This window comes from Oryctolagus cuniculus, chromosome 10 (genome assembly GCF_051225735.1).
Source record: "Oryctolagus cuniculus isolate XC-2025 breed Fujian yellow rabbit chromosome 10, ASM5122573v1, whole genome shotgun sequence".
Lineage (NCBI taxonomy): Eukaryota > Metazoa > Chordata > Mammalia > Lagomorpha > Leporidae > Oryctolagus > Oryctolagus cuniculus.
In genome coordinates, this window is record NC_142876.1 from 31,793,674 (window position 1) to 31,816,907 (window position 23,234).

Consider the following 23,234-nt stretch of genomic DNA (forward strand, 5'->3'; position numbering starts at 1 on the left):
CTCTCTAATGTGGCCTTGAGCTTGGTAGGAGGAGGGCTCTAAATGCTGCTGAAAGGCTGCCAAGACCTGAGATGTGATGGGTGCAGGTGCAGAGGTATCTCGGAGAGCAGAGCTGTCGGGGCAGACAGTGTCCCCGAGTTTGGTCAGGGTCTGCTCTGAAAATCCACTGTCTGGTTGCCCCGGGATGCCAGAGCGCTCCTCCTTGGTGTCATTTCTCATTAACCTTTGTAAGACACACCTTGGGATGAGCCCAGTGTGTGGGAGGGTCTGTGCATTTAGGATTAACACCAATTTGGGATTTCCCGGGGGATGATACCTTCTGGATCTGGGTGGACTTGGCCACTTTTTCCAGAAAGAACACTTAAGGGTTAGAAAGTGGCTCACAAGTGCACCAGTGTTGGTGAAGGGCCGTGCCGAGGAAGTGAAAGGTTCTAGCCGACCCCATACCACACTGGGAAATCCAGTCTTGGAAACACCAGGTCAGCTGCTTAATTTCATGGCCCAGGCCACTGCATTGATGCAGCCTGTTGCTTGCTTCCCTGGTCCCTCACTGCACCAACAGTGGGCCAGATGGGGAACAGGCAGCCCTGCCCCCATTCAGGTCACTCACAGAGGCCTGGCGTTGGTCAGGTGCGGCCCCTCACCACCCTCCGCTGTACCCCTCGGAGCAGCTGCTTTCTTTGGAACCCAAGCAGGAGACTGCTATGCACCGTGCACAAATCCTAATGGGGTGCCAGCCACCCCTCCTTGCTAGTTCCCCATGGCCCACGGTGTCTCCCCACTGTGTGAAACCATCAGCCTCCATCAGAAGCCGTTCCTCTGAGGAAAGGCACAAGGACCATCAGATTGTTAGCCTGCACCCTTGCATCTACAGTGATGGCAACAATGGCAGGTGCACCCAGAGGGGAAAGTTGAATGCCAGCTTGCTTTAAAATCACTTGGTGTCAGCTGGATACTGGTTGTAAACAACAAGCCAGATGGCATTTTGAGGACTAAGGACATGTGACTATGGATTGTGAGATGATGATATTGATTTACTATGAATTTTCTCAAGGGCAGTAATGGTATTTTTAGGGGTGAAGTACTGTGACATCTGCAGCAGTTCAGCCCAATCCACATGTGCAGTACGCAAACCTGGCCAACTGCATCGCTGTGGTACAGAGGTGGGTATCGGGATCTCCTTCCTTTCCCAGCTTTTGTGCTATGTGTTTGAAAATGATCGTAACACAAAGTTGGAGGCAGAATCATCTGAAGAACTTGTTCGGGCTTCCAGCCCCCAACCCACTCCCTGCCTGTGATTCAGTAGGTGCAGGTGGTGTGCAAACCTGCAAACTGGTCCTGGAAGTCCAGGCAGATGTCAAAGCACAAACCGCTCCTCACACACCGCTCCCAAGTCCTTAACTTCTTCCCTGGTGGTAGAAGTCTTTCCACGCGCAGGCCCCAAAGTACCCCCGTATGAGGAAGTACAAATGCTAACTCGTACAAATGTAACAGCTAAGACAGGCTCCTCGATGGATCCCACGTTAGCTATGACCTCCATCTCCCACCTGCCTTGGCAGAGGCTCTGGGGAGCGGGGAGCCTCTGAACCCACCACCCTGCTTGGGAAGTGAAGGTGGAGATCCCTGAGCCCATTGGAGCAGAAGACAGCAGTGCCTCTTAGTCCGGCAGAACTCGGGCAAATGGGGCACAGTTGCCAAGGTTTTGGACTTTGTACCTGCTGGGGAGATGCAGGTCGAGCGGAGGATGGAGCTGTAGCTGCTTTATCCATGGGCACCTTGCCACCCAGACCTCCCCTCGGGTCTCCAGCTTTCAGTCTCTGAGGCTGTGGCTTCCACATGCTTTGAGAAGGCAGGCAGCACGGAGCAACTGATGAGGTACAAGGTAGGCAGAGGGTGTAGGTCAGTCACAGTGGAGACCCCAAGAGGCAGGGGCTCCAGGATTGTCCTGTGGCTAAGTTTCCAGGTTTGCATGCCCTAGTCCCAGCCCAAGTTCACTCTCTGGAGCCCTCTGGTCCCCACCAGGCTGGTGTGGAAGCCACCCGTCCAAAGGTGGCACATCCAAAATAACCTTGAACATTCTAAGCCCTTTGTGTCTGTTATTTCCTCCGATCTTGACAGTCCTGTTAGCCAGAGGGGAGGAAGATTACTGCCCATGTACAATGGGGGGCGAACTGAGACCCAGAGGGGAGAAGGAAGTGTGTCTGTCCACCGAGCCAGTCAGTGACAGAGCAGGACGGAACTGGGGCCTGCAGCCCCATGCCCAGTCTCCTGCCTTACTCTGCGGTTCTAGGTAGCAGGTGGCAAGGGGAGCTTTCCCGGAAGTTTCATGTGCGGCTCATGTGTCCAGGCACACTCCTTAGAATGCTCCCCCACCCCCCGGCCCAGATGTCATGGAGACTTCAAGATTGATGTCCTTGGAGGAGACAAGGCGAGTCTCTGTGAGCAGGGGCCTGGGAACCGGGACGGCTGCACCAACCAAACTTCATGCTGGATGTCACTCCTCACGGTGCACAAGTGGCTGCCAGCGGCCGAGGGACTCCTCCTGGGGGACACATGGCAGCCAGTGGACCCTGAGGGTTCATCTGGCTCAGATTTTCGTAATTGGACTCCTGAGCCTGGGGCCTGCAGATGGGAGAAAGTTGGCTGACCAACCAACACAAGGGGAGGCCCCCCACTTCCCACCCTGCACCCCAGCAGCAGGCCAGGAAGGGGACATGAGATGGAGGACATGGGGCCGGAACCAGCAGGGCTTGGACAAGAGCTCAGTGTTGGAGGCAGGACAGGAACAGGGAGGGGCTGCCACAGGCCAGCGTCCTGATCTCAGGGCTCGAAACCAGCTCTGTGTTCCTGACCTACTGAACTCCACTGCCACCCTGATTTCTGCCTTGGAGCACCCAGGTGAGCGTCTCAGACCTTGATGTCCACAGAGCCACATATGACCCTCACGTCCTGCTCCACACAGTCCCTCTCCCAAGCCTGCCCCCTCCCTCCACTGCCAGCCTCAGCCTTGTCCACGGCCTCCTCCCAGGCTTCCTGGCCCCCTCCTGTTCAGAAGGAGCCCGGCATCTGCTTAAAATCATTTGGCGAATCCCCGTCGCCCTGAGAACAGCCCCGCAGCCTCACCCGCCCTCACCAGCCTCACGCTCCTGCCTCCTTCCCGGTCTCCCCTGCACCTTTCCACTCCCCCTTCTCAGATTGCCCACCCCTGCCTCTGGCTTTGGGTCCCCTCAGTGTCAGCTTCTCAAATGTCCAGATCTCAGGTGGCCACAGCCCAGTGGCCACCCTCTGCCCAGGGGCTCAGCATCCGTTTCCTTCACAGCCCAAGATGCCTTTGTCCGCGTGTTTGTGAAAATTCTTCACACCGCAACGTGAGTCCTAATTCCCATCCCCGCTCCATGTTAGCATGTGCACTCAGGGCCTTTGCTGTATCTTTAGCATCCAAACCAGTACCTGCGCATGGTAGGTGCCCGGTAAATATCTGTTAAATGACTGAACAAGTCAGGTCATTGCTGTTGCTGTGAGCTAGCAAAGAACAGGGACATGACGGGGACATGACAGGTGGGCTGGCCCTGCAGGGAGGGCAGCACTGGGTGACTGCTGGCCCTCAGGGCACAGGCGGCAGCAGACTTGGGAGTGTGCCTGCACGTGCCCAATGTACCCTGAAAGGCTGCTCCCCTCACCTTCCTGGCACCCCCAGCCAGTGACAGAGTCTTCATGTGGGGGACACCACAAAAGAGGCCAGCATGGGCCTGAGGGTCAGTGGCTCCCAGGGGCACCGCCAAGGCCCTCAGGACCCCTGATGGGGTTCTGTTTGTGGAACCTCAGAGGCTGGAGGTAGGAGACGGCGAGGTGACTCTTGAGCCCCACCACACCAGGCTGGCGGTATGAGGCAGGAAGGGACAGGTTGCGGCGACTGGTTCTTGTGGCCTGTCCAGAGAAGGGCTTGGGGGGCTGCAGGGAGGGCCCTGGTCAAGGCCTTGGCCTATTCTTTCTCCTCCTACCACTAGTCCTGAGTGGCCTGCACTTCCTGGCCCCTGGGGACCAGGTGGGGGCGGGGTGGGGACAGGGAGGGCACTCACCGTGGAGGGGTGTCCTGTGTGACCGAGTGCTCTGTGTAGGGGACAGAAAGAGAGAGACGCATGAGTGTCCACTGCAGCCTAAGCCGAACTGCCTGATGTCCCTCTTCCCTCCCCGCAACGGAAAAACAAAGAAAAGAAATCAGCCTCAAGGAGCCCGCCCAGTAGATGCACAGGGCGGGAAGAGGGGACTCCAGCCAAAGGGCCCCCCCCCCGCCCCCACAATGCCAGGCGAGTGCGGTTGACCCGGGGGCGCGGGGAAGCACGGAGCACATTTCCCATCCAGCCCAGGGCCGGCCAGGGGGCAGACCCCGAAAAACCCTGTGGGCTCCAGCAACCACGCTGGGACGCGTGCCGCTCCCTCTGCCGGCCGCTCTCTCCGCTCAGTGTTCGTTTCCTGTGTGCGCCCTCACCTCATCCGCATAAAGCCGTCCCTCCGGGCGCCTCCCCAGACCCCCACGGGATGACAGGGGCCTCTGGCTTCCGCAGTGCCCCGGGGGTCCCACTGCTCAGCACACTGATCTGCCCACTCCGCCCTCAGCAGGCAGGGAACCGCATCTTAGCCACGCGGTCCCAGCACCTGCGTGGCACATAGCAGGTCCTCAGGTGGCTCGCCGACCGTAACACCTCGGAACGGCGCCCTCTGGGACAGGCGGTGGGCAGGGCTGGCTCTGTCTTGCGGCGCTCTCTCTAGGGCTCCAGGCCAAAAGGCAAGTGGCGTGGCCTCTCCGGGCCTCAGCTTCCGTACTGGACAACGGAGCTCAGGTTGGCTTCCACCTGCTAGGTTTGATGCCACCAGAGGAAAGCGACAGGAGGGCAGGTGCACTGGGGACGTCCAGCCGGTCAGCCCCGCCCCTGCCTGGCGCCTACCCGGGCCCGGGACGCACCCACCTTGGCGCCGGCGGGCGGCGCCGGCAGCCAGGAAGCCGAACAGCAGCAGCGCCTTGAAGCCGAGCGCGCCGAGCAGGAGGGCGATGGCCGGGGTCCCGCCCGCGCCGCGAAAGCGGAACAAGTAGACGCTGGCCTCGGCGTGGCCTAGGCTGTTGGCGGCGGCACAAGTGTAGCGGCCGTCGTGGGTCAGCGCGGGCAGCTCGGCGGTCACCTGGTGGCCGTGGCCTTGGCCCGGCACGGAGAGGGAGCCGTTGTCCAGGGCCGGGCCCGACCAGGAGAGCACGGGAGGCGGCTCCCCTTCGGCGGTGCAGAGCGCGCGGAAGGCGTGCGTGGGGCCGGGCAGCACCGAGATGTTGATGATGTGCGGCGCGGCTGCGGGGAAGGCGGGCGGAGGTCACCGAGCGCCCTTTGCCCGAGCTCGCTGGGCTGGGGGGAGGGGGCGGCTGGGAGAAGAAGGACTGGGTGCTTGGGCCTGGGGCCCAGTACAGGCATGGCCTTGGGCAAGCCATTCCATCAGTCTGGGCTTCAGTCTCTCCACGTGTAACATGGGGATTGCAGTAGCACCTACCTTATGGCGTTGCTGAGCTCGGCAAACGAGTACGGGGGGGGGGGGGGGGGCGTGGACTTCTGCCCTGGCTTCCTAGTATGAGTTGCCTAAGCCCTTGTGGGCAACCAGGGCTCCGGAGTCGGGGACCCTGGTTCAGGCATTCGTATATCTAGGGGTCTCGCATAGTGCTGGCCGCTTGGAGGGCTCCGTTGCCCCCCCGGGGGCGGGGCTGCAGGGGTCCTTCAGGGCAGGCGGCACACACTCTTTGCAGCTCCTGCCACATTTAGGAATTTGTCCCTTTGTTTTCCTCTCCGCTTCATCTGCAGGCTACTGTGCAAAGCCTCGGTGAGCTCCTTACAATGTCTATTCCTGGGCTCCAGCCCTTGATGCGTTTTTACCAAAATTCAGAGGTGGCCCTTAATCACCCCCCCCGGGGGGTTTGGGACCCCCCACCCCCAGCCCTCTGGCGCGGGGAGCAGGGCCTCAGGCGCCGAGCCTTACCACTCACGCGCAGCCGGACGCCGTGGCGGCTCTCGAAGCGGTCGTGGACGTCGCCGGCGAACTCCACGCGGCAGAAGTAGCGGCCGTCATCGGCCAGGGCGAGGCGCTCGACCCGCAGCGACAGGTCATTGCGGCGCGGGTTGCCCAGCAGCCGGAAGCGGCCGTGAAGGCTCAGCGCTGTCTGGCAGAGCTCGCTGCCCCGCGCCGCCGTGCAGCGGAACACCTGCGGACCCGCGTAGGGCTCGCCCACGCGCCAGATGGCTGTCAGCGGCCCGTCGTAGTGGCGGTGCGGGTGCGTGAAGGTGCAGGGCAGTACGGCCGCGTCGCCCGCCTCCGCACTCACCTCAGCCGGCACCTGCATGGACCAGCGCTGAGCAGGTGCACCTGCGGGCCGGGGCGGGGCGTGTCAGGCCAGGGCGCCGGCCCCAGGCCCCGGAATCCGGGGCTTCCCACCCTCGGCGGGGGTGGGAGGCCAGGCCTGGAAAGCCCAGGACTCAAGGAGCGCCCCCCACCCCTGGAAACTCCACCCCATCATGTGAGAGGTATCGCCAGGACCTGGACTCCCATGACTCGGGAGGGGCCTGGACCCTCCCCACTCCTCCCTGGAACTATTGCCTGCTTGGTGGTGGCTCCACCGCCCCTTCTGGCCCAGCGAGCCCGTATTCTTCCTTAGATTCTCTCCTCCCATACTCGCCCAGCTGCGGGAAAACCCTTGGTTACCATAGCGTCCCCTGCGCAGACCCCAGGAGGCTGCTGAAGGACTCACTGTGCACGTCTGTGCTGAGCAAGCTCCCGGTCGTCTCTCTCTTAGTTCTCACACAGGATCCTAGGGTAAGCACATTTCATACAGCCCAATTAATAAACCGAGGCATGGAGAAGTGAAGCGACTTGAGTCCCACGGCCAGGATGAGGCTGACCGGCTTCCAAAGGCACAGTACGACCTTGCTCCACAGCCTGTACTCCAGGGCGCTGTCGGGAGGAAACTGGGGGCTCCTAAGAGGGAGGCCAACACGGCCGCTTACATAGGGGAAACCCAGCCTAGGAGGACACAGGGTTTTGAAGCTTATGTGTTGAGCGGTGGATGAGATTCCTCTAGAATCCAGCTCAACCCAAGTGGACGGTGCCCTAATGGACTTTGCTAAAGACAGGGAGCTGAGACCAAGACAGGTGGGCTGTTCTGAGAGTCCCTGCTCTGTGCAAACATCTCTGGACTCAGTTTCTCCACCTCCTGTCTTAGGAACCACTGAAGAATGATCCAGCCAAGGTCTGGAAGCTGCTTTGTGGGAGGAGGACCTGGGAGGGTCAGGCCAGGGGTGATGGCTGCTCTGCTTGGCCAGCCAGAGCCCCGGGAGTGTGGTTCATAAAAGGGATCTTTAAGGGAAACAATAGAGGGGCCCTTATAATTTCTGAAGGACTTGGCAATTTACACAACTCTTTACGTCAGGGCACCGCCCAGCACCCGCAGAGAGAAGGGCAGGGCAGGTGCTATTACAGATGCCACACGGGCAGAGGTGGGAGAAGCCTGGCTTTTACGGACTCCAAGCCCAGTGCTCTTTGTTGCTCGAGGTAATTTAGCTTAGCTCCCTCTTGGGGGCGCAATCCTCTCAGCCCAGTGCTGGCAGGCCGTCCGCGGTTCAGATCTGTAGGTTGGGAAATTCTATTCCTTCAGCACAGAACCAACCGCAAGGCTGTTGCTGCTCTTGGGAACACGCACATCCTCTCCCCAGGACCTCATCGTGGCCGTCCTGGTGCCAGGTGGAAAAGCCCCAGACCCTGACCTGCCCTTCCTCGTCCTCACGGTCCTCTCCCTGGAGAGCAGTGTGTGCTCCTGTGCCTGGGCCCTGCAGAGCGGAGCTGGTTGTGGGGACCACACCCCCAGTAAAACCTCACTGTGGTGCATGCCCCGCTCGCCAGCCAGCGAGGAGAACTGTGTGTTCTTTTTCCACTCCTCCTACTTTCAGCCCGATCTCTTTTCTTCTGGACTTTAGACGGACATTTCTGAACCTGGGTGAGGAACTGGCATTTATCCCTAGTAAGAGTGTGTTGGCTGAGTTGTTCATAATCAAGGAGCCTAGTTTGAGAAATTGTGTCTGAGCGTTTTGCTAGTTATGTCAGTTCTTCTCCCTGCACCAGGCACCTCCTGACCTTGAGGCACAGCCCCTGCTTCAGTTTCCCTGCCATGGCCACCTGTCTTACCCCAGTCTCCTCTGGCCTCCTGCATCCTGCTGGCCGCATGGAGTCAGGCACTGACTGCTCATGTATTTATTGTGCATTCATGAATCCCGCACAACCTTTAGTGGACACTTCCTCACTCCATGCCGGGCACCGGGCTCTAAGCTGCAGTGGCAGAGATGACCAGGCTATCTTATGGGCCCCTTGGAGCTCACAGCACAGGAAGGGAGACCGATCTACAGACACATCATTCCTCTGTGGTCTGCCAGGTGCTGTGATGATGGAGGTGAAAACACCCCTCTGTCTGGACACAGCTGCTGGTCCCTTTCTCATGTAGCACCACTCTCCTCCACCTTGTCCTTTGGCTAGCCTGAGTGGCTCCCACAGTGAAAGGTCTTACTGAGCCCCCTGCCTGGATCTGGCACTGGCGCTTCCTCCATGTGGGCGATGCCTGTTGAGCCGCATGTCTCCCAGAAGCTGTGGGAGGGCAGGGACCACTGACTGTGTTGCTATCGCCCAACTCAGTGACTGCCACCTGCGAGTTGATGCTGAACTGAATTCTCTGTGACAGAGCAGAAGGGTGGATGATGAGACTGACAGGGATCAGAGAGCCAGAGTGGGAGTGGATGTGTTGTAGCAGAGCCTTGAGAAAAGAGGGGAAAGGATTTCACTAAGCCTGGAGGCAGAATGCTGGGCCCAGGGAGCAGTGCAGTAAAATCACGAGGCGTGGGTATCAACAGAGGTTGCAAGGCATGATGGGAAAAGGAAGCCGGGGCAGAGTGCTTCGGGGAACATGAGAGACCTTCTTCCTTTGGTGTGAAATGCACATCAATCCCCTGAGGTGCCAGCATCGTAGAGAAGGAATAACTGGAGCTTGCAGAATGCATGTGATGGGGTAAGGTCATTTTACGGCCAGCAGCAGCAGATCCACCCCGATCCTGTGGTTCTGCCTCTTTGTTTGTGTTCTTACCTTCCCCCCTGTGCCCGGCTGCTCTAGAAGAATAGCCTAAAGTGCATTACAAATGCCCACCCCCCGGGGTGGGTTTTGTTCTGGGAGCAGAATGAGAACACAGAGGCCCTTTCATGGAAAGTTATCATCTTGGCTCCCATCAGATTTGTGCCTGCTGACTGGGCTTCAGAGAGGCAGGCACCTGCACTTGCTCTTGCACAGAGACCTTTGGGCCAGCTGGCCCGGGGCAGTCAAGGTCAGGACGGGGAAGGCCTCAGCAGGAATTGCCCAGGGAACAAATGTATTTGCTTTGGCTGGGACCCAAGCGCCCCAGCATCCTGACATTTACCATCGTGCTCATCTGCTCAGCCAGGGCCCCGGGATTCCTGGGCTGGACTCAGGGGCCCTGCTTGTGGGGTCTCTAATCTCTGTCTCACATCTGTCATCCTCCAGGAGCCAACAAGAGCCCCACACTCTTCCTGTTGTCCAGAACACCGCCCCCCATGGTGGGCCACAGAAGGTGGCGGGCGACAAGGCAGGAGCTAAGTGACCGGCCAGCCTCCGGTCACTCTTTCATCAGACTTTTCTCAAGCTCCTGATGGGTGCCTGGCACCCGTCTAGGCGCCTTCCCTTCCCAGGTTGTGTGAATCACTTAATATCCCGTGTCTCAGCCCTTCCTCCGCGAAACAGGGAAGAGAGGATTGAGGACTGCGTGAAACCGCGCGTGTAGATCATCCAGCATGGATGATCAGCCACAGCAAATCACTGTGCCTGTTCCTTCCCTTCTCACACTAGCCCTGCAAAAGGAGTGTGAATGGTGCGAGTAGACAGCGTGATAACCAGTGGTGGAGAAGGGCTCAGGGGGACACACAGCAGGGGGACCAAAGGCACTGGTTACCCCAACGTTGCACCCCTGGTGGCTCCATTTGGCATCTTAGACCAACTGAAGTACAATAGCCCACTCCTCACCCCCAACTCACCTGGAAGTTCATAGTTTTTTCTTTTATTCACCTAACGTTATTACTGAGCATTTACCGTGAGCTGGAGTCTGTGCTGGGTAATGGGGCTTCCACTGTAGTGACAATGCCCTCCTCGGTCTGTCGACAGCCTGCCATTGCCCCAGCGCTATTGTTTTTCATTTGTGCACAATTCTAACAAGTGCATTTAGTTAGTTTCTCAGTTCAGGGAAAATAACCACTGAGGGGTTTCGGTTTGTAGGTCCACCGAAAGCAGCAAGAAACAGCAGGTGACATGTGTTCCGGGAGGGAGGAAGGGTTTAGTAAAAATAATGAAAAGACCACTCAGGACAGAAGAGATAAAAGTACAGTATCAAAAAAACCTTGGATGCAAAGAAAATTTTGAAATCCATGTATACTCATATAGAATGGGGGAAAGATGATAGGGTGACTGAAGGGCCTTGGAGAGCATAATGGCTGATTGTAAAATCATATAGCAAGATGGTGGCTAGAAGGTGTTAATGATAATGTGGGTTTATTAGTGCCCACAGGGTAGCAAAACTTAAGCATATAGCAGATTTTCATTTTCATGCATACACGCGAATGCACACACAAGTTCACAGTGCATATACACACATATTGATGTATGGCCATGCTATGACTTTTCCAGCTTATGAGTATGTCTTCACCCAAATTTTGACATTTTTGTGATCTAAGTTTAATGGACTCAGAGTTTCAGACATATGACCTACTAGCCTTGTACTTAGTTGAGAGAAGAGAAAAACAAAATCATTTTTCCTCCTCATTTTGCTACATAAAAACATTTAAAATGAACTAGATATAGGTACGTGCACAAGAAACCAAGATGCATCAGATCAAGTGGCTCTGCTAGAATCTTCAATGACTTAAAACAATTTCACAATCAATATATACTGAGTGGCTGGCGCCACGGCTCACTAGGCTAATCCTCTGCCTTGCGGCGCCGGCACACCGGGTTCTAGTCCCGGTCGGGGCGCCGGATTCTGTCCCGGTTGCCCCTCTTCCAGGCCAGCTCTCTGCTGTGGCCAGGGAGTGCAGTGGAGGATGGCCCAAGTCCTTGGGCCCTGCACCCCATGGGAGACCAGGATAAGTACCTGGCTCCTGCCATAGGATCAGCGCGGTGCGCCGGCAGCAGTGCGCCGGCCGCGGCGGCCATTGGAGGGTGAACTAACGGCAAAGGAAGACCTTTCTCTTTGTCTCTCTCTCTCACTGTCCACTCTGCCTGTCTATATATATATATATATATATATATATATACATACTGAGTGACAACTGGGTGTCAGGTGCTATTTTTAATTTTGTTTTTGTTCATTTATTTGAGAGGTCGAAAGAGTGTGTGTGCTTCTATTGGTTACTCCCTCCATATACCAACAACAGAAGCAGGGAGCTGAGAGTTCAATCCAAGTCTCCTGTGTAGGTGACAGGAACCCAAGAACTTGAGCCATAAAAAACACTGCCTCCCAGATCTGCATTAGCAGGAAGCTGGACTCAGAAGCCACAGGCAAGCTTTGAACCCAGGAACTCCAGTATAGGATGTGGGTGTCTTAACTGATAGCCTAAACATCTGCCTCTCAAATACTATTTTAAGCTCTCTCCAACACAGTGATGAACAAAGAAAAACCATACTTCTTAAAGAGCTTATATTCTTGTAGGAGAGATAATAATAAGAATGACCTCTCAAAGGCAATAGAATCCTGGAAAAGAAAGAAGAGGAAACAGAGGAGGGTAAAAGGTGATGGAGTGCTGGTAGGGAAGAGGTTTGGTGCTGATATGAATAGAGGGTCTCTTTGATGCAACATTTATACACTAACTTGAAGGTGAGGGAGTCAGTCCTGTGAATATGAGAAGAGTACTCCACTCAGCTCAATGACAACAGGAAAGGAGTGTTACCGGCCCAGTAAAGGAGTAAAATTTGTCCTTTCTGAATTCTAGCAATGATTTCCACCTGGATTCTGAAATCCTGGTGGTTCCTTGGAGGGACCTCAGACCCATGGTTGCGGGCAATGTTAAGGTCAGTAGGATGGGCTCCAGTGTCTCCCATCTCTCAATAAACCAAAGAAGCTTAGTTTTTAATCTGCTTCATGTATTTGACTTCTGCATGTGACACAATTAAAGGTTATGTCACTGGGTTATCACCAGGTGATATGGGACCACTGTTGTATATGCTGTCATTGACTGAAATATTATGTGACATATGACTATATATGTAGATATGTTTGTAAGTATATGCTTTTGTAAGTATGTGTGTATATTTTTGTATGATTGTGTGTATATACACATCTATGGAGGTTAGGCAGGGGGAGAGAGAGAGAGGAAATACAATTAGTAGTTTTCTATAGAAAAAGTTTGAAAGTCCCATATTATATAACTGCTAAATTTCCTCCCTGCTCTAACATTCTTATTTTCTTTAGGGAAAGCATATTTGATTCTGTGTAGAGCACGTGAGAGCTAAAGCATGCTGCAGCAACACTGTAACGTTACCTTACTCTGTTATTAGTAACTGGGCATGGTGCTGAAGGGCAACAGAGACATGTCAAGAAAAATTCCTTTAAAAGAAGGAAACCCAACTTAGCTTAATATCAGTCACTAGGTCTATTTCTATGTGTAAACTCTTTATGATGTTTTCAAGGGGATCAAAAATATTTGGATGAGAAATTCTAGGAAGTTTTATAATGGTAATGCTATTTGATTATGAAAAATACTATTTATGGAAATATTTAAAATATTTTAACTTAGAGTAGAAAAATTTAAAACTCACTTTTATTAAAGTAGAACATATTTAGTAACATGCACTCATTTAAAGCATTTTAGCCCAATGGGTTTTGGCAAATATATACATCTATGCAACTACTATTTTTTAAAGACTTTTATTTAATAAATGTAAATTTTGAAAGTAAAAAAAAGACCTTGGAGAAGGAATCAACCCATAGGAACCTGAACCAGCCAACTTTGCAGCAGGCTCATGGAACAGGTGCACACAGTGGTGCCCAAGCCACTACAGAAAGGTTCGGTTGCATGAGGAACACCCTGTTGATGGTATGACCCTGGGCGGTGTGTCAAAAGTCTGTCTGGGGCTCCAGCCCTGCCTCTGATGCTGGCTTTGGGACCTTGGGTGAGTCCCCATGGCTCTCTAGCCTCAAGAGGTTCATTCATGAATGATGTTTCTAGATGTTTACCGAGGCGACTTTTCAGTCTAAGCGTTGATGTCTGAAAACACTATTTAATTAGAAGACCTCAGGAATAAGGCATGAGCTCCCCAGGAAGCTACTTGGAAAGAGGCGTTGCTGCCTCGATGGTCCCTCAGAGCCATTTGCTGGATTCCCCCGTAGCTCCCTTCAGGCCTCCTGATCTGAGGAAGGTCATGGCATTGGGCGTCTGCTCCCACATAACCACAGTTACAACTCATCTAGGGAGTAATTGACTCATCCTGGACCCGATATGGCAGAGCCCATGCCAGGGGTGCCGGTGGGACAAAAGTCATGGGAAACAGGAACATAGCTGCAGCATGTGGGCGGGGAGAACAGACCACAAGAGAGGCTCAGAAATGGAATCCGTGGTTTGGGCCGTAGATGATGGAAGATCCTCACCCGTTCATTGGTGAAAAAGGACGGAGGAATTTACACGGGAGCCTCTCAGGACACCACCCATGGGGGCTGTATGCATGCACACTTTGGTTAACTTTCGAGAAAGCAGCTTTTTATTTTCATGGCAGAACTTGGGTTGGGCACTGTCTGGGTTTTTCGAGGTCTTCCTAAGGCCTGGAATTGAAGACCCTCCCCAGGGCATGACAGCCAGGAAAGTGAGCTCCGTGGTCATGGTGGGACAGTGGCTACCAGGAGTGCCCTCACGGAATGGCACTGTGACAGAAGTAGATCTGCTGGGGCTGGGCATGAGATGACAGTTTTCTGGAGGGAGCAAGTTATGGGTTTTGAGGAGGGGAAGAGGCTGCCAGGTGGGCAGTCACCGTGGACAGGCTGTGCCTTTGGAGGGAGAGCATCATGGCACTGGAGTCCCCAGGGACCTGCTTGGGTTGACAGCTGGCAGGTCGCCAATCTGACTATAGCAGCTCTCCCTAAGGGGGCCTCCTTCCTTGGGGACACCTGGGTGTGCTAACAGGGGTGGATCCGGTGGAACCTCCTGGGCACAGTGGCACCTGGAGAGCTGGGAGAGGATGTTTGGGGGCAAAGAGAGGTGTTCATTGTGACCATGTCACCTCACCGGCTGGGCTGTGGGTGGAGCTGGGATGCATCACCTCCCATCCACCTCCCTTGTGCCTGTCAGCTTGCTGCCAGCAATTCTTTTTCTGGGACTGCATGTTGTCAAGATAGGATACTGGTTGGGAAAAGGTGAGAATACATCAGAGGCCACAGAAGAGAGGAGGGGGAGGAAGTAGGATTCCATTCTTCCCAGGGAACCAGACCCACTCAGAGGGTTCCAGGGAAGGAGTGACGGAAGAAGGACTCGGAGTGGAAGGCCTGGCCAGTCTCCGGGTGCTTGGGGGCTATCCCACCTCCTCCTTTAAGCCTTGTCTCTCCAGCCCCTTGGCTGTGGGTAGTTGTAGATGTGGCCTGCATACCTGAGCTGATGAAGGTACACAGACAGGGGCTGACCCCGACCTGGACCTGGACCACTGCAGGGCACTGCTCTCCAGGGCTCCTGGTCCTTCCTGTCCCTGCCCAGCTCACCCAACCTCTGCAGGGGGCCCTGCTGCCCTTGGCTCCTCCTCCTTCCTTTGTCCCAGCAAACCTGTCCACACCAGCCACTGGGAGCAGAAGCATCTTGGCTCATTAAACCCTCGCATTTCCTCCTGACCTTTCCCTGCACACCAAACAAGCAGTGACGACTTTGGCTGTTTGTCGTGCCATTTTGATATGTTTTCCTGCAGGGGTTCTAAGCTAGTGAAGTGAACAACTCTTAGCCCCAAGCTTTGCCAGGCTCCCAGCTGCTGTATTGTACACAGTGCAAGGAGCCAGGTATACCCACAGTACGCTGCAGGTCACATCCAGGCTGTGTGGCCCAGCACAGTCCCCTGGCCTCCCTCAGCTGCCTGGAAACAGAACCAAGCATGCTGTCTTTGCAGGCTTGCAGTGAAAAGTCTTTGAGCTTGGCCAAAACCCTGGCACAAGACAGCCCCCAGGATGACACCTGCTCATCAGAGCTGAGGCCTTGCCCACGGTGACCCAGGTGGTCAGAGCCCCCAGACCAGTGTTCTTCCTCATGCCCCACACTCGCTGGCCTCTCCAGCCTCTAAAACTAGGTCTAGGGCACAGAGAGGGGAAAGACTGGGAACACTGTTGGGGAGCCCCTGGGGGATTAGGGCCCTGGGTCTCACTTATGGGTGGGACCTGCATGGAAGAGGGGGGCTTGGGAAGTAGAAGGGGCTTCTGGGATGAATTCCTTGCAACTTCTCTTCCACTAAGGGCCTACCCTAGGCCCCACACGCTGGTACAGACAGGGCAGTGACTGTAACGAGGGCCTCAAGTTGGCACAGGCCCTAGCTCATGGGGGCCAAGGGCTCACTCTGTAGTGGAGCCCACCTGCCCAGGTTACTGTCTGCATTCTGTGGCTGAGCCACTGGGAGGCGATCACAGGCAAACAGCACCAGAAGCAGGGAGGAAGTGAATCCCTGGCTCAGCCGGGTTCCCAGCCGTGTGGGTTGGACAGTGAAGCAGCTGCTAGTGTATACAGAAACGGGTCGTCTTCTCCAGGGGGTTCAACTCTGCGAAAAATTTGGCCTCGTGGCACAACAGCCTCGACCCACAACACAGCATTGTATGACTTGCTTTCTGCTATTGAACGGGTGACTGCTTTGCTCATGCTTCCTGTAAAGGTGTCTGTCTTTAACTGATCCGTAGCAGCTGACCCTCAGCAGGAGCAAAATAACCAAACCCAAACCCAAACCCCAGAGCCTTGCCTCCCTGGAAGCTTTGTGACTTCCATAGCTTTTCCACATCATGTGTTGCACAGCCACGGAGCACCGTGAGTGTGCTGGGGACCTTCTATCCAGCACCTAGTTAGTTATCCTCCCCAGGACCCACACGAAGTGGCGGGGCTCAGGGCAGTTAACAGACCACACCTAGGAAATACCCGGATTCAGAGCTGTGTCTGTTGTCAACACACATCCTTAGTGGCTCTCCTGTTGGCTACAGGGGCCGGGCACTTCCTGAAGCTTCCACCCTCTTAGGGTGGGACCCAACTCTTAGAAAGATGGTTGAGTTAGTTAGCCTTTCCCAATGCACCTGCCATCAGGCTCTGTGCAGGGGACAATGGCAGCATAGGGTGGGGCAAGGGGTAAGGGCCCAGTCTAGAGCCAAATACACTCAAGTTCAAATCCTAGTTCCATCTAGTGCACTCACTGAGCCTCTCCGTGCCTCAGTTTTCTCAGCTGCGAAAAGGGACTATAAATAGTCCATTTCATAGAGTCACATGAGCCAGCACTTAGTAAAAGCCATGCAGCTGCCTGCTGTTACCATCTGTGCTGGACAAGAACTGGACTGCACACTGTGCTGAATGTGAGAGAGAGGGGAACAGGAGCCTAAAGTGGGGACGTCATTGTCCACCGTGGAGACAGGAGCCTAGCAAGGCAAGTCCAAGGTCAGTAAGAGCATGATGGCCGTGTACACGTTGGTGTGGGTGCTGAGTCCAGGACCCCCTGGCAGGGGCATCCCAGGCTGCGGTGGGGATAGAACCATGCCTCTCAGGGACTCCCTGTGCCATTTCCCCAGTTGCCCTCACTTACAGCAGGCACCAGGATCACCCAAGCAGCTGGTTGAAAATGCACACACTCCTGGGCTCTGCACCCTGCAGGTCTGGGGGGGAAACAAGGAATCTGCATTTTAACGAATGTCCCTCCCCTGGCATTCGAAATAGGTGATCCCTGTGCCCATTGAGAAGCACTGTTCCCCAGGACACCAATTCACAGAGCAGATACAATGATGTTGCTACCTCAGCACTGCCATGGACAGCTCGTCCTGCAGCCTCTGACGCTCGCCCTGTTCTCCACGTGAACACATCTGTGCCCTTACCCCTACACTGTCCCCAGACGACCACATGCTCTCCTCCCTGATGCTCAGGCAGGCCTGTGCCCGTGAGGATGTGACAGCCACACCCTAAGTCAGCTCAGAGCCTGCAGACTCCTCCCCCTACCTGGCCCAGGAGCCCCCTGGATCCTCAGGGCAATGGGTAAGGCAGGTAGCCTTGGAACACATGGGGGACGTTGAGGCTCAGAGAACTCAGAGAGCTGCCCCAAGTCACCTGGAAACCCAAGGCAAAGCCCAGATCGGAACTCCTGGCTTCTGTCGCCACAGCTCCCTTTCAGTGCGGCTCTTCCTGCCCAGGCCCGGGGTGCTTGTAGGGGAGCAGCCACACCTGAGATGTTGTCAGCGCCTAGCCTGGGCCGGAGAGAACAGCAGAAACTCACCGGTTGGGACGACACACGCCAAACACGCCAGGAGTCGAAAGGACCTTTCCATGCTGTGAGCATCTGGAGACCCCAGGCCAGCCCCACCCTCCACCAGGTCGCCAGCGAGAGCCCTCCTCTGTGTGCAGGGGTGGGGAGGTAGGTGGAGGGTGGGCGATGTGCCCGGGTCTGCAGGCCCTGCTGGGCTTGCCGAGAGCTGGAGGAACTGGGAAGAGCAGCCAGGCGGTTGGCAGTGTGATGTGTTGTGCCCCGTGGAATTTAGTCATCTGGACAGCTGAAAGGGGAACCGCAGGGAGGATTTTCCAGGACCGGAAACAGGGCAGTGAGTGGGGAAGAAGGGGGCTATCAACCTCAGCGAGAAATCTCTGTTCTAATGCTCTAATGCTTTTCTTTTCTTTCTTTCTTTTTTTTAATGTTTGTTTATTTTATTGTATTTTATTTGAAAGGAAAAGGAGAGAGAGAGAGAGAGAGAGAGAGAGAGAGAGAGAGAGAGAGAGATCCTCCATTGACTGGTTCACACTCCAAAGCACAAGTGCCCGAAACAGCCAGAACTGGGCCAGGCTGAAGCCAAGAGCCAAGGACTCAGTCCAGGTCTCCCATGTGGGTGGCGCTTGAGCCGCTGTCTGCTGCCTCCCAGGGTGTGCGTGCTCAGAAGGCTGGCTGCAGGTGAACTGAGCTTAACCGCTGTGCCAAGTGTGCGCTCCTCGGGCACCTCACCTCCCTTCCTGTAGTTTCAGTGCCAGGTGGGTTTTCTCTTCTTCCATACCTTGCATGGAAAAACATTGTCAATATCTGCGCGCGTGCGCAAGAGAGAGAGAGAGAGAGAGGGAAGGAGGGAGAGAGAAGCTCCTGAACTGGGAGATGATTCACTGTCATGAGCACAGTGCCCTCCGGAGGGCCTGGGTTTGCAGACTATCGGGTCCTGCTGGGGGCGGGGCGGGGCTTGTTGAAATGCAGATTCAGATGAAAGAGGCCTGGGCAGGGCAGGTAATTTGCATCTCTAATCAGCCCCGGGATGGCTTGTCCCAAGTCCTGGAGCCGCACTTCTGCAGCAAGAGCTAAGAGAACTCTCACCCTGGAGCCATTGGGTAGGATTCCCGGGGGACGTCAGGACCCTTTGGGGCAGGGAGGGACTCCTGGAAGCTTCTCTTAGTGGTGAGGTGGGGTGGGGTAGGGTGAGCAGTGCAGGGATCTGGGTGTGGTGGACAAGCAAGTGGACTGACAGTGAGACCCTCACAGGGCCTGGAGAGTCCCTGATCTTTTTACACTGGGTTTTACCGGGACCAGGCTGTTGGGTCGCTCTTAAGGAGCTGAATTTGTGCCCCTCACCCCACACAGAAGATCTGTCAGCAATTTGCCTCCTCCTTGGGTTCTTCCCCATTTTAGACCAAGGACAAGTTCACAGCCTTGAGGGCTAAGGAGAGATTAAACGAGCTGTGGTTTTTAAAATTTGTGAAATTCTTGCAAGACAAAGGCTCCCACTATTTAAAGCCAGCGCCGTCAAGGCAGCAGGAGGAAAACCATAAGTTCTTAAGAGGTCTGTCTACTTCAGTCATGGGTTCTCCCAGAGTCAATGAGAGGCCCTGCTCCCCCTGGTTTCCTTGTAAAAGCCAGGGGATCTGACTCGCCCAAGTCACTCCTCTCTCGACTTCTCGATCTTGGAGGTGCCCCTCTGTGCACAGTCTGGCCCCAAGCCTGAACTCCAAGGAGAGCTGATCTTCGGGGAATCTGCAGTGTGCCTTGGGACACTGAGGTTGGGAGACTTGGGAATGGTCCAGGTCACCTCCCCTGTGACAGTGGGGCACACTGTCTGCCTTGAGGCATTACTTGTCACTTTCCCTCTCAAAAGCTACCTTCTGGCTTCTTATCAAGGAGGGGGGCTTTCCTTATCAGAAAGGGCTTCTCTTATCACAGCAGGGCCCCAAGAAGTGTTTGTCCAGTGAAAGGCTCTCTCTACCCTGGACCTGGTCAGGGACTTTGTTGGGACCAGAAAGCTCAGCGCAAAGGCAGAGGGGCTCTGGTTTATGACAAGCAAGGAAGGTAAATAGAACAAAAGTTTTCCATGGCAGGATAAGCAGGTGACTTGAGGTCTGATGCTTCCAAAACTTGGACTGGGTCTCCAGTGCCCAGCTCTGTGTATGTGTATGAATATGTATGTGTGTGTGAGTGTGTATACTCATATAGTAGCTGCTTAATTAACTGGTATTTAGCATTTCTGTTTGTACAATTGGACAACAAGCTGATGCTGACTTTTCCTGGTCTCTCCAGGCTGGCCCATGTGTGGTTTATAAGTAGGGTGACTGTTTAAGGGGGCTTCAAAAATAGTTCCTGGAAAAATGAAATTAAGAGATACATTTATTTTGGTGCAAAATTTTTTGAAGTTCATGCATAGCTTTTTTTTTTTTTAAGATTTATTTATTTGAAAGGCAGAGAGGTCTTCTATCTGCTGGTTCACTCCCCAGATGGCCGCAACAGCCAGAAATGTGCTGATCCGAAGCCAGGAGATTTTTCTCTGTCTCTCATGTGGGTGCAGGGGCCCAAAGACTTGGGCCATCTTCCACTGCTTTCCCAGGCCACAACAGAGAGCTGAATCAGAAGTGGAATAGACCAGACTCAAACCAGCGCCCATATGGGATGCCAGTACTGCAGGCAGCAGCTTTACCCGCTACACCACAGTGCCAGCCCCTGTGCATACTTTAATAACACACATTTTGTAGTGTGGGGAGCAACTGGGAGCAACTCGGACTAGACTAAGTTACTGGAATTAAGACTTATTCTATGCATCTGCTCTCCCACAATATGGTGCTGGGAGAGGAGGAAACAGCTTCTACACAGCTGCCTCCAGTTCAACCAATAAACTGTAGGACCTGCTCCTGATTGGAGGAGAGCAGCGTACTCGGCGTGTGGGTAGCAGAGTTGGGATTGGTGGAAGAGGACTATAAAGGAGGAGAGAGACAACATGCACAAGGAACATCTAAGGGGAACATCTATCTGAAGGAACACCTGTGCAGCCCCCGAGAGAGCCGGCTGGCGGTGTGCCGCTCCCCCGCGGAAGTGGGGAAAGTGGCAGGGGGAACCGCCCTTCCACGGAGGTGGAAGGGACGGTAGCCAACCCGGGAAGAACCAGCAGCAAACCCGGGAAGGGCCGAGCAGACAAAAGAACAACGCAGGGTCCTGTGTCGTTCCTCCACGAAGACGGGGAGCGACATTGTAGGAACTTTTTGAAGACCCTTTATATGCATGGATTTCAAGATTTTCTGGCACCACAATGAACTTACCTTTTATTTCAGTTTTTTAAACATGTTTAAAGTACCCTCCCTCATATAATTATTATTCAAACTGGGACACTTTGGCCTGTGACAAATACTAAACTCTTGGGACACCAGTACAATGTCCTGAACCAGAACCGTCCTGGGCAAACCAGGCACATGGGCTGGTTTTCTTCTAGAAACATCCTGCACTGAGTTCCCTGGCAGCATGTGTCAAGGCTTTGCGGATCTACACCCGAGTATGAGGTGGGTAGACAGTGGAAGATGCCGGGAGGCCCCAGGACAGATGTCCTGACCTAAGAGGGATTTGTTGTGGCTGTGACTTCTGGCTGGGCTCAGTCCAGGTTCTTGTCTCCATGAGGGACAGAATTCAAGGAATGGTGTAGATAATGGTGAGCAGGGAAGCGAGATTTATTGAAAGCGAAAGCAAACTCTTAAGGAATAAGAGCAGGCAAGTCAGGAAGGAGTGGGCTGCCTGATCAAGATTCGGGCTGTCCTTCTGTGCTCGCTGAAGGTTCAGGGTGGGGCTTGATGGCAGGGCTTGAGTGCCACCCATTCCCATGCCCGTTTTTGGAAATCTTGGACATGGGATGGCACAGGTGCATGATGGGAGTAATTTTATTATAATGACATTTTAATAACCTTCAAGATCATTGCAGGGATGCAGCCTGCAGCCATATTGGATTTATTATTATTTTTTTTAGTCGATTCTAAGCTGTGAAACTCCAGCAGCTGTGGTCTGCAGGAATGGGGTGGAGTTTGGGGCAGTGTGCGCGGGGCTGTGGTGCCCGTGGGCCCCAGCGCAGGTGCTGGCAATCTCAGTCCTCTTTGCTGGCCACCTCCCTCCCCACATCATTGATTTATGATCGATTACTGACTTTCCAATGATGTGAAAATGATAAGCGTTCAGTAGAAATCCAACTCTGAGTTTGGAATTTTGCTCTTTTCCCAGGATAGTGGTATCAGTACACTACTCTTTCATGATGGCCGCAAGCCACAGCTGCCAGTCAACCCTGTGATTGCAAAAGGGAGCAGCCAATCTCTGTCCAGAGTATCAGACGGTGGAGAATGCTGTGTTGCTAAGCTGGGCCGCTCAGGAGCTTAGGTGCCTTAAATACAATTTAACTTACATTTTCAACCTATCCTGGGTTAGTTGAGGTATGACCACATCATAGGTTGAAGAGCATCTGTATTCCTGTTGGGATCCAGCTTCTTGTCTCTGATGCATCAAAGAATTTTTTAAAAAATATTTTAATTATTTATTTGAGAGGTGGAGTTACAGACAGAGAGAGGGAGAGACAGAAACAAAGGTCTTCCATCTGCTGGTTCACTCCCCAAATGGCTGCAGCAGCCAGAGCTGGGACTATCCATAACCAGGAGCCAGGAGCTTCTTCTGGGTCTCTCATGCAAATGCAGGGACTCAAACACTTGGGCCATCTTCTACTGCTTTCCTGGGACATAAGCCGGGAGAGGACTCGGAAGTGGAGCAGTAGGGACTCAAACCGGCGCCTATATGGGATGCTAGTGCCACAGGTGGAGGCTTAGCCTACTAAACCACAGAGTCAGCCCTGTGCATCATAGAATTTGAGGATGAGGCATAGATCAAAGTTAGCAGAAGAACAAGATTTATTTATTTATTCCTAAAATATTTATTTATGTATTTATTTAAAAGGTAGAACAACAAAGAGAGACAGAGACAGAGACAGAGAAACAGAGAAACACACACACATGGAGATTTTTATTCACTGGTTTCCTCCCCAAATGGTTTCAACAGCCAGGCTGAAGCTAGGCCAAAGCCAGGAGCCACCCTGGTCTCTGACAGGTGTGGCAGGGGCCCAAGTATTTGGGCCATGATCTGCTGCTTTTCCAGTTGCAGTTAGCAGGAAGCAGAGCAGCTGGGACTCAAATTTTGGTGCTCAGTTATGGGATGCTGGTGTTGAAAAAGCAGTAGCTCAACCCATTGTGTCACAACACTGGCCCCAAAAATAATATTTGTTTGCAAAGTGAAAGTACACACTCAAGCCAGACTGCAGGCTTGCTCCAGAGTGAGCTGCAAACCACGAGGTTCGGGGCCATCCCTTCTGTGCTCTGGAGGCGTGGGGGTGGTGCACTGGGCAGATTTCCAGGAATTTGGTGACTGCCCCTTTTCTGGCTTTTAAAGGAAGTATCGTGGTGTCAGGTGCGTGATGGCAGTGGGAGTGCCAGCCATGATAACAGCATTTAATGACATTGTCATAGGCTATAGGTCCTCGTGGGGAAGTGGTTGGCAGCCGTGCTGGATATTTTCAGCCAGCACCCGTCCTGGGTGGCAGCTTTGCTACAATCCTGATTTCAGGTTGTCGGCCGTGGGAGGGGTTTTAGAGGAATCCCCGGGGGAGGGCGTGGTGACAGATTTCCTCCAGCTCTTTCTCTGA

General features: G+C 54.1%; 1 protein-coding gene across 2 annotated transcripts; it reads right to left on the minus strand.

Moving 5' to 3' along the window:
• Positions 1-1,023: 1,023 nt before the first annotated feature.
• SIGLEC15 (sialic acid binding Ig like lectin 15) lies at positions 1,024-17,813 on the minus strand. 2 transcript variants are annotated; one of them, XM_008261253.5, is made up of 6 exons: positions 17,552-17,761; positions 6,782-6,841; positions 6,016-6,399; positions 4,968-5,339; positions 4,080-4,110; positions 1,024-2,622 (listed from the first exon to the last, which is right to left on the minus strand). In XM_008261253.5, the coding sequence occupies exons 1-6, from the start codon at positions 17,601-17,603 to the stop codon at positions 2,502-2,504; spliced, it is 1,020 nt and encodes a 339-aa protein (XP_008259475.2). In that variant the 5' UTR covers positions 17,604-17,761; the 3' UTR covers positions 1,024-2,501. The 2 variants fall into 2 exon arrangements, with proteins under 2 accessions (XP_008259475.2, XP_017199632.2); XM_017344143.4 differs by having other exon boundaries at positions 1,233-2,542; positions 17,552-17,813.
• Between the last annotated feature and the right edge of the window lie 5,421 nt (positions 17,814-23,234).

Coding starts and splice junctions, on each gene's coding strand:
- SIGLEC15 (XM_017344143.4), bottom strand. CDS start 17,603: ATGGAAAGGTCCTTTCGACTCCTGGCGTGTTTGGCGTGTGTCGTCCCA. Junction 6,400..6,781: donor GCTCAGCACAGACGTGCACA/GTGAGTCCTTCA, acceptor CCCGGCCCGCAG/GTGCACCTGCTCAGCGCTGG. Junction 2,543..4,079: donor ACACAGGACACCCCTCCACG/GTGAGTGCCCTC, acceptor TGTGTCCCCCAG/GAGGAGTCCCTCGGCCGCTG.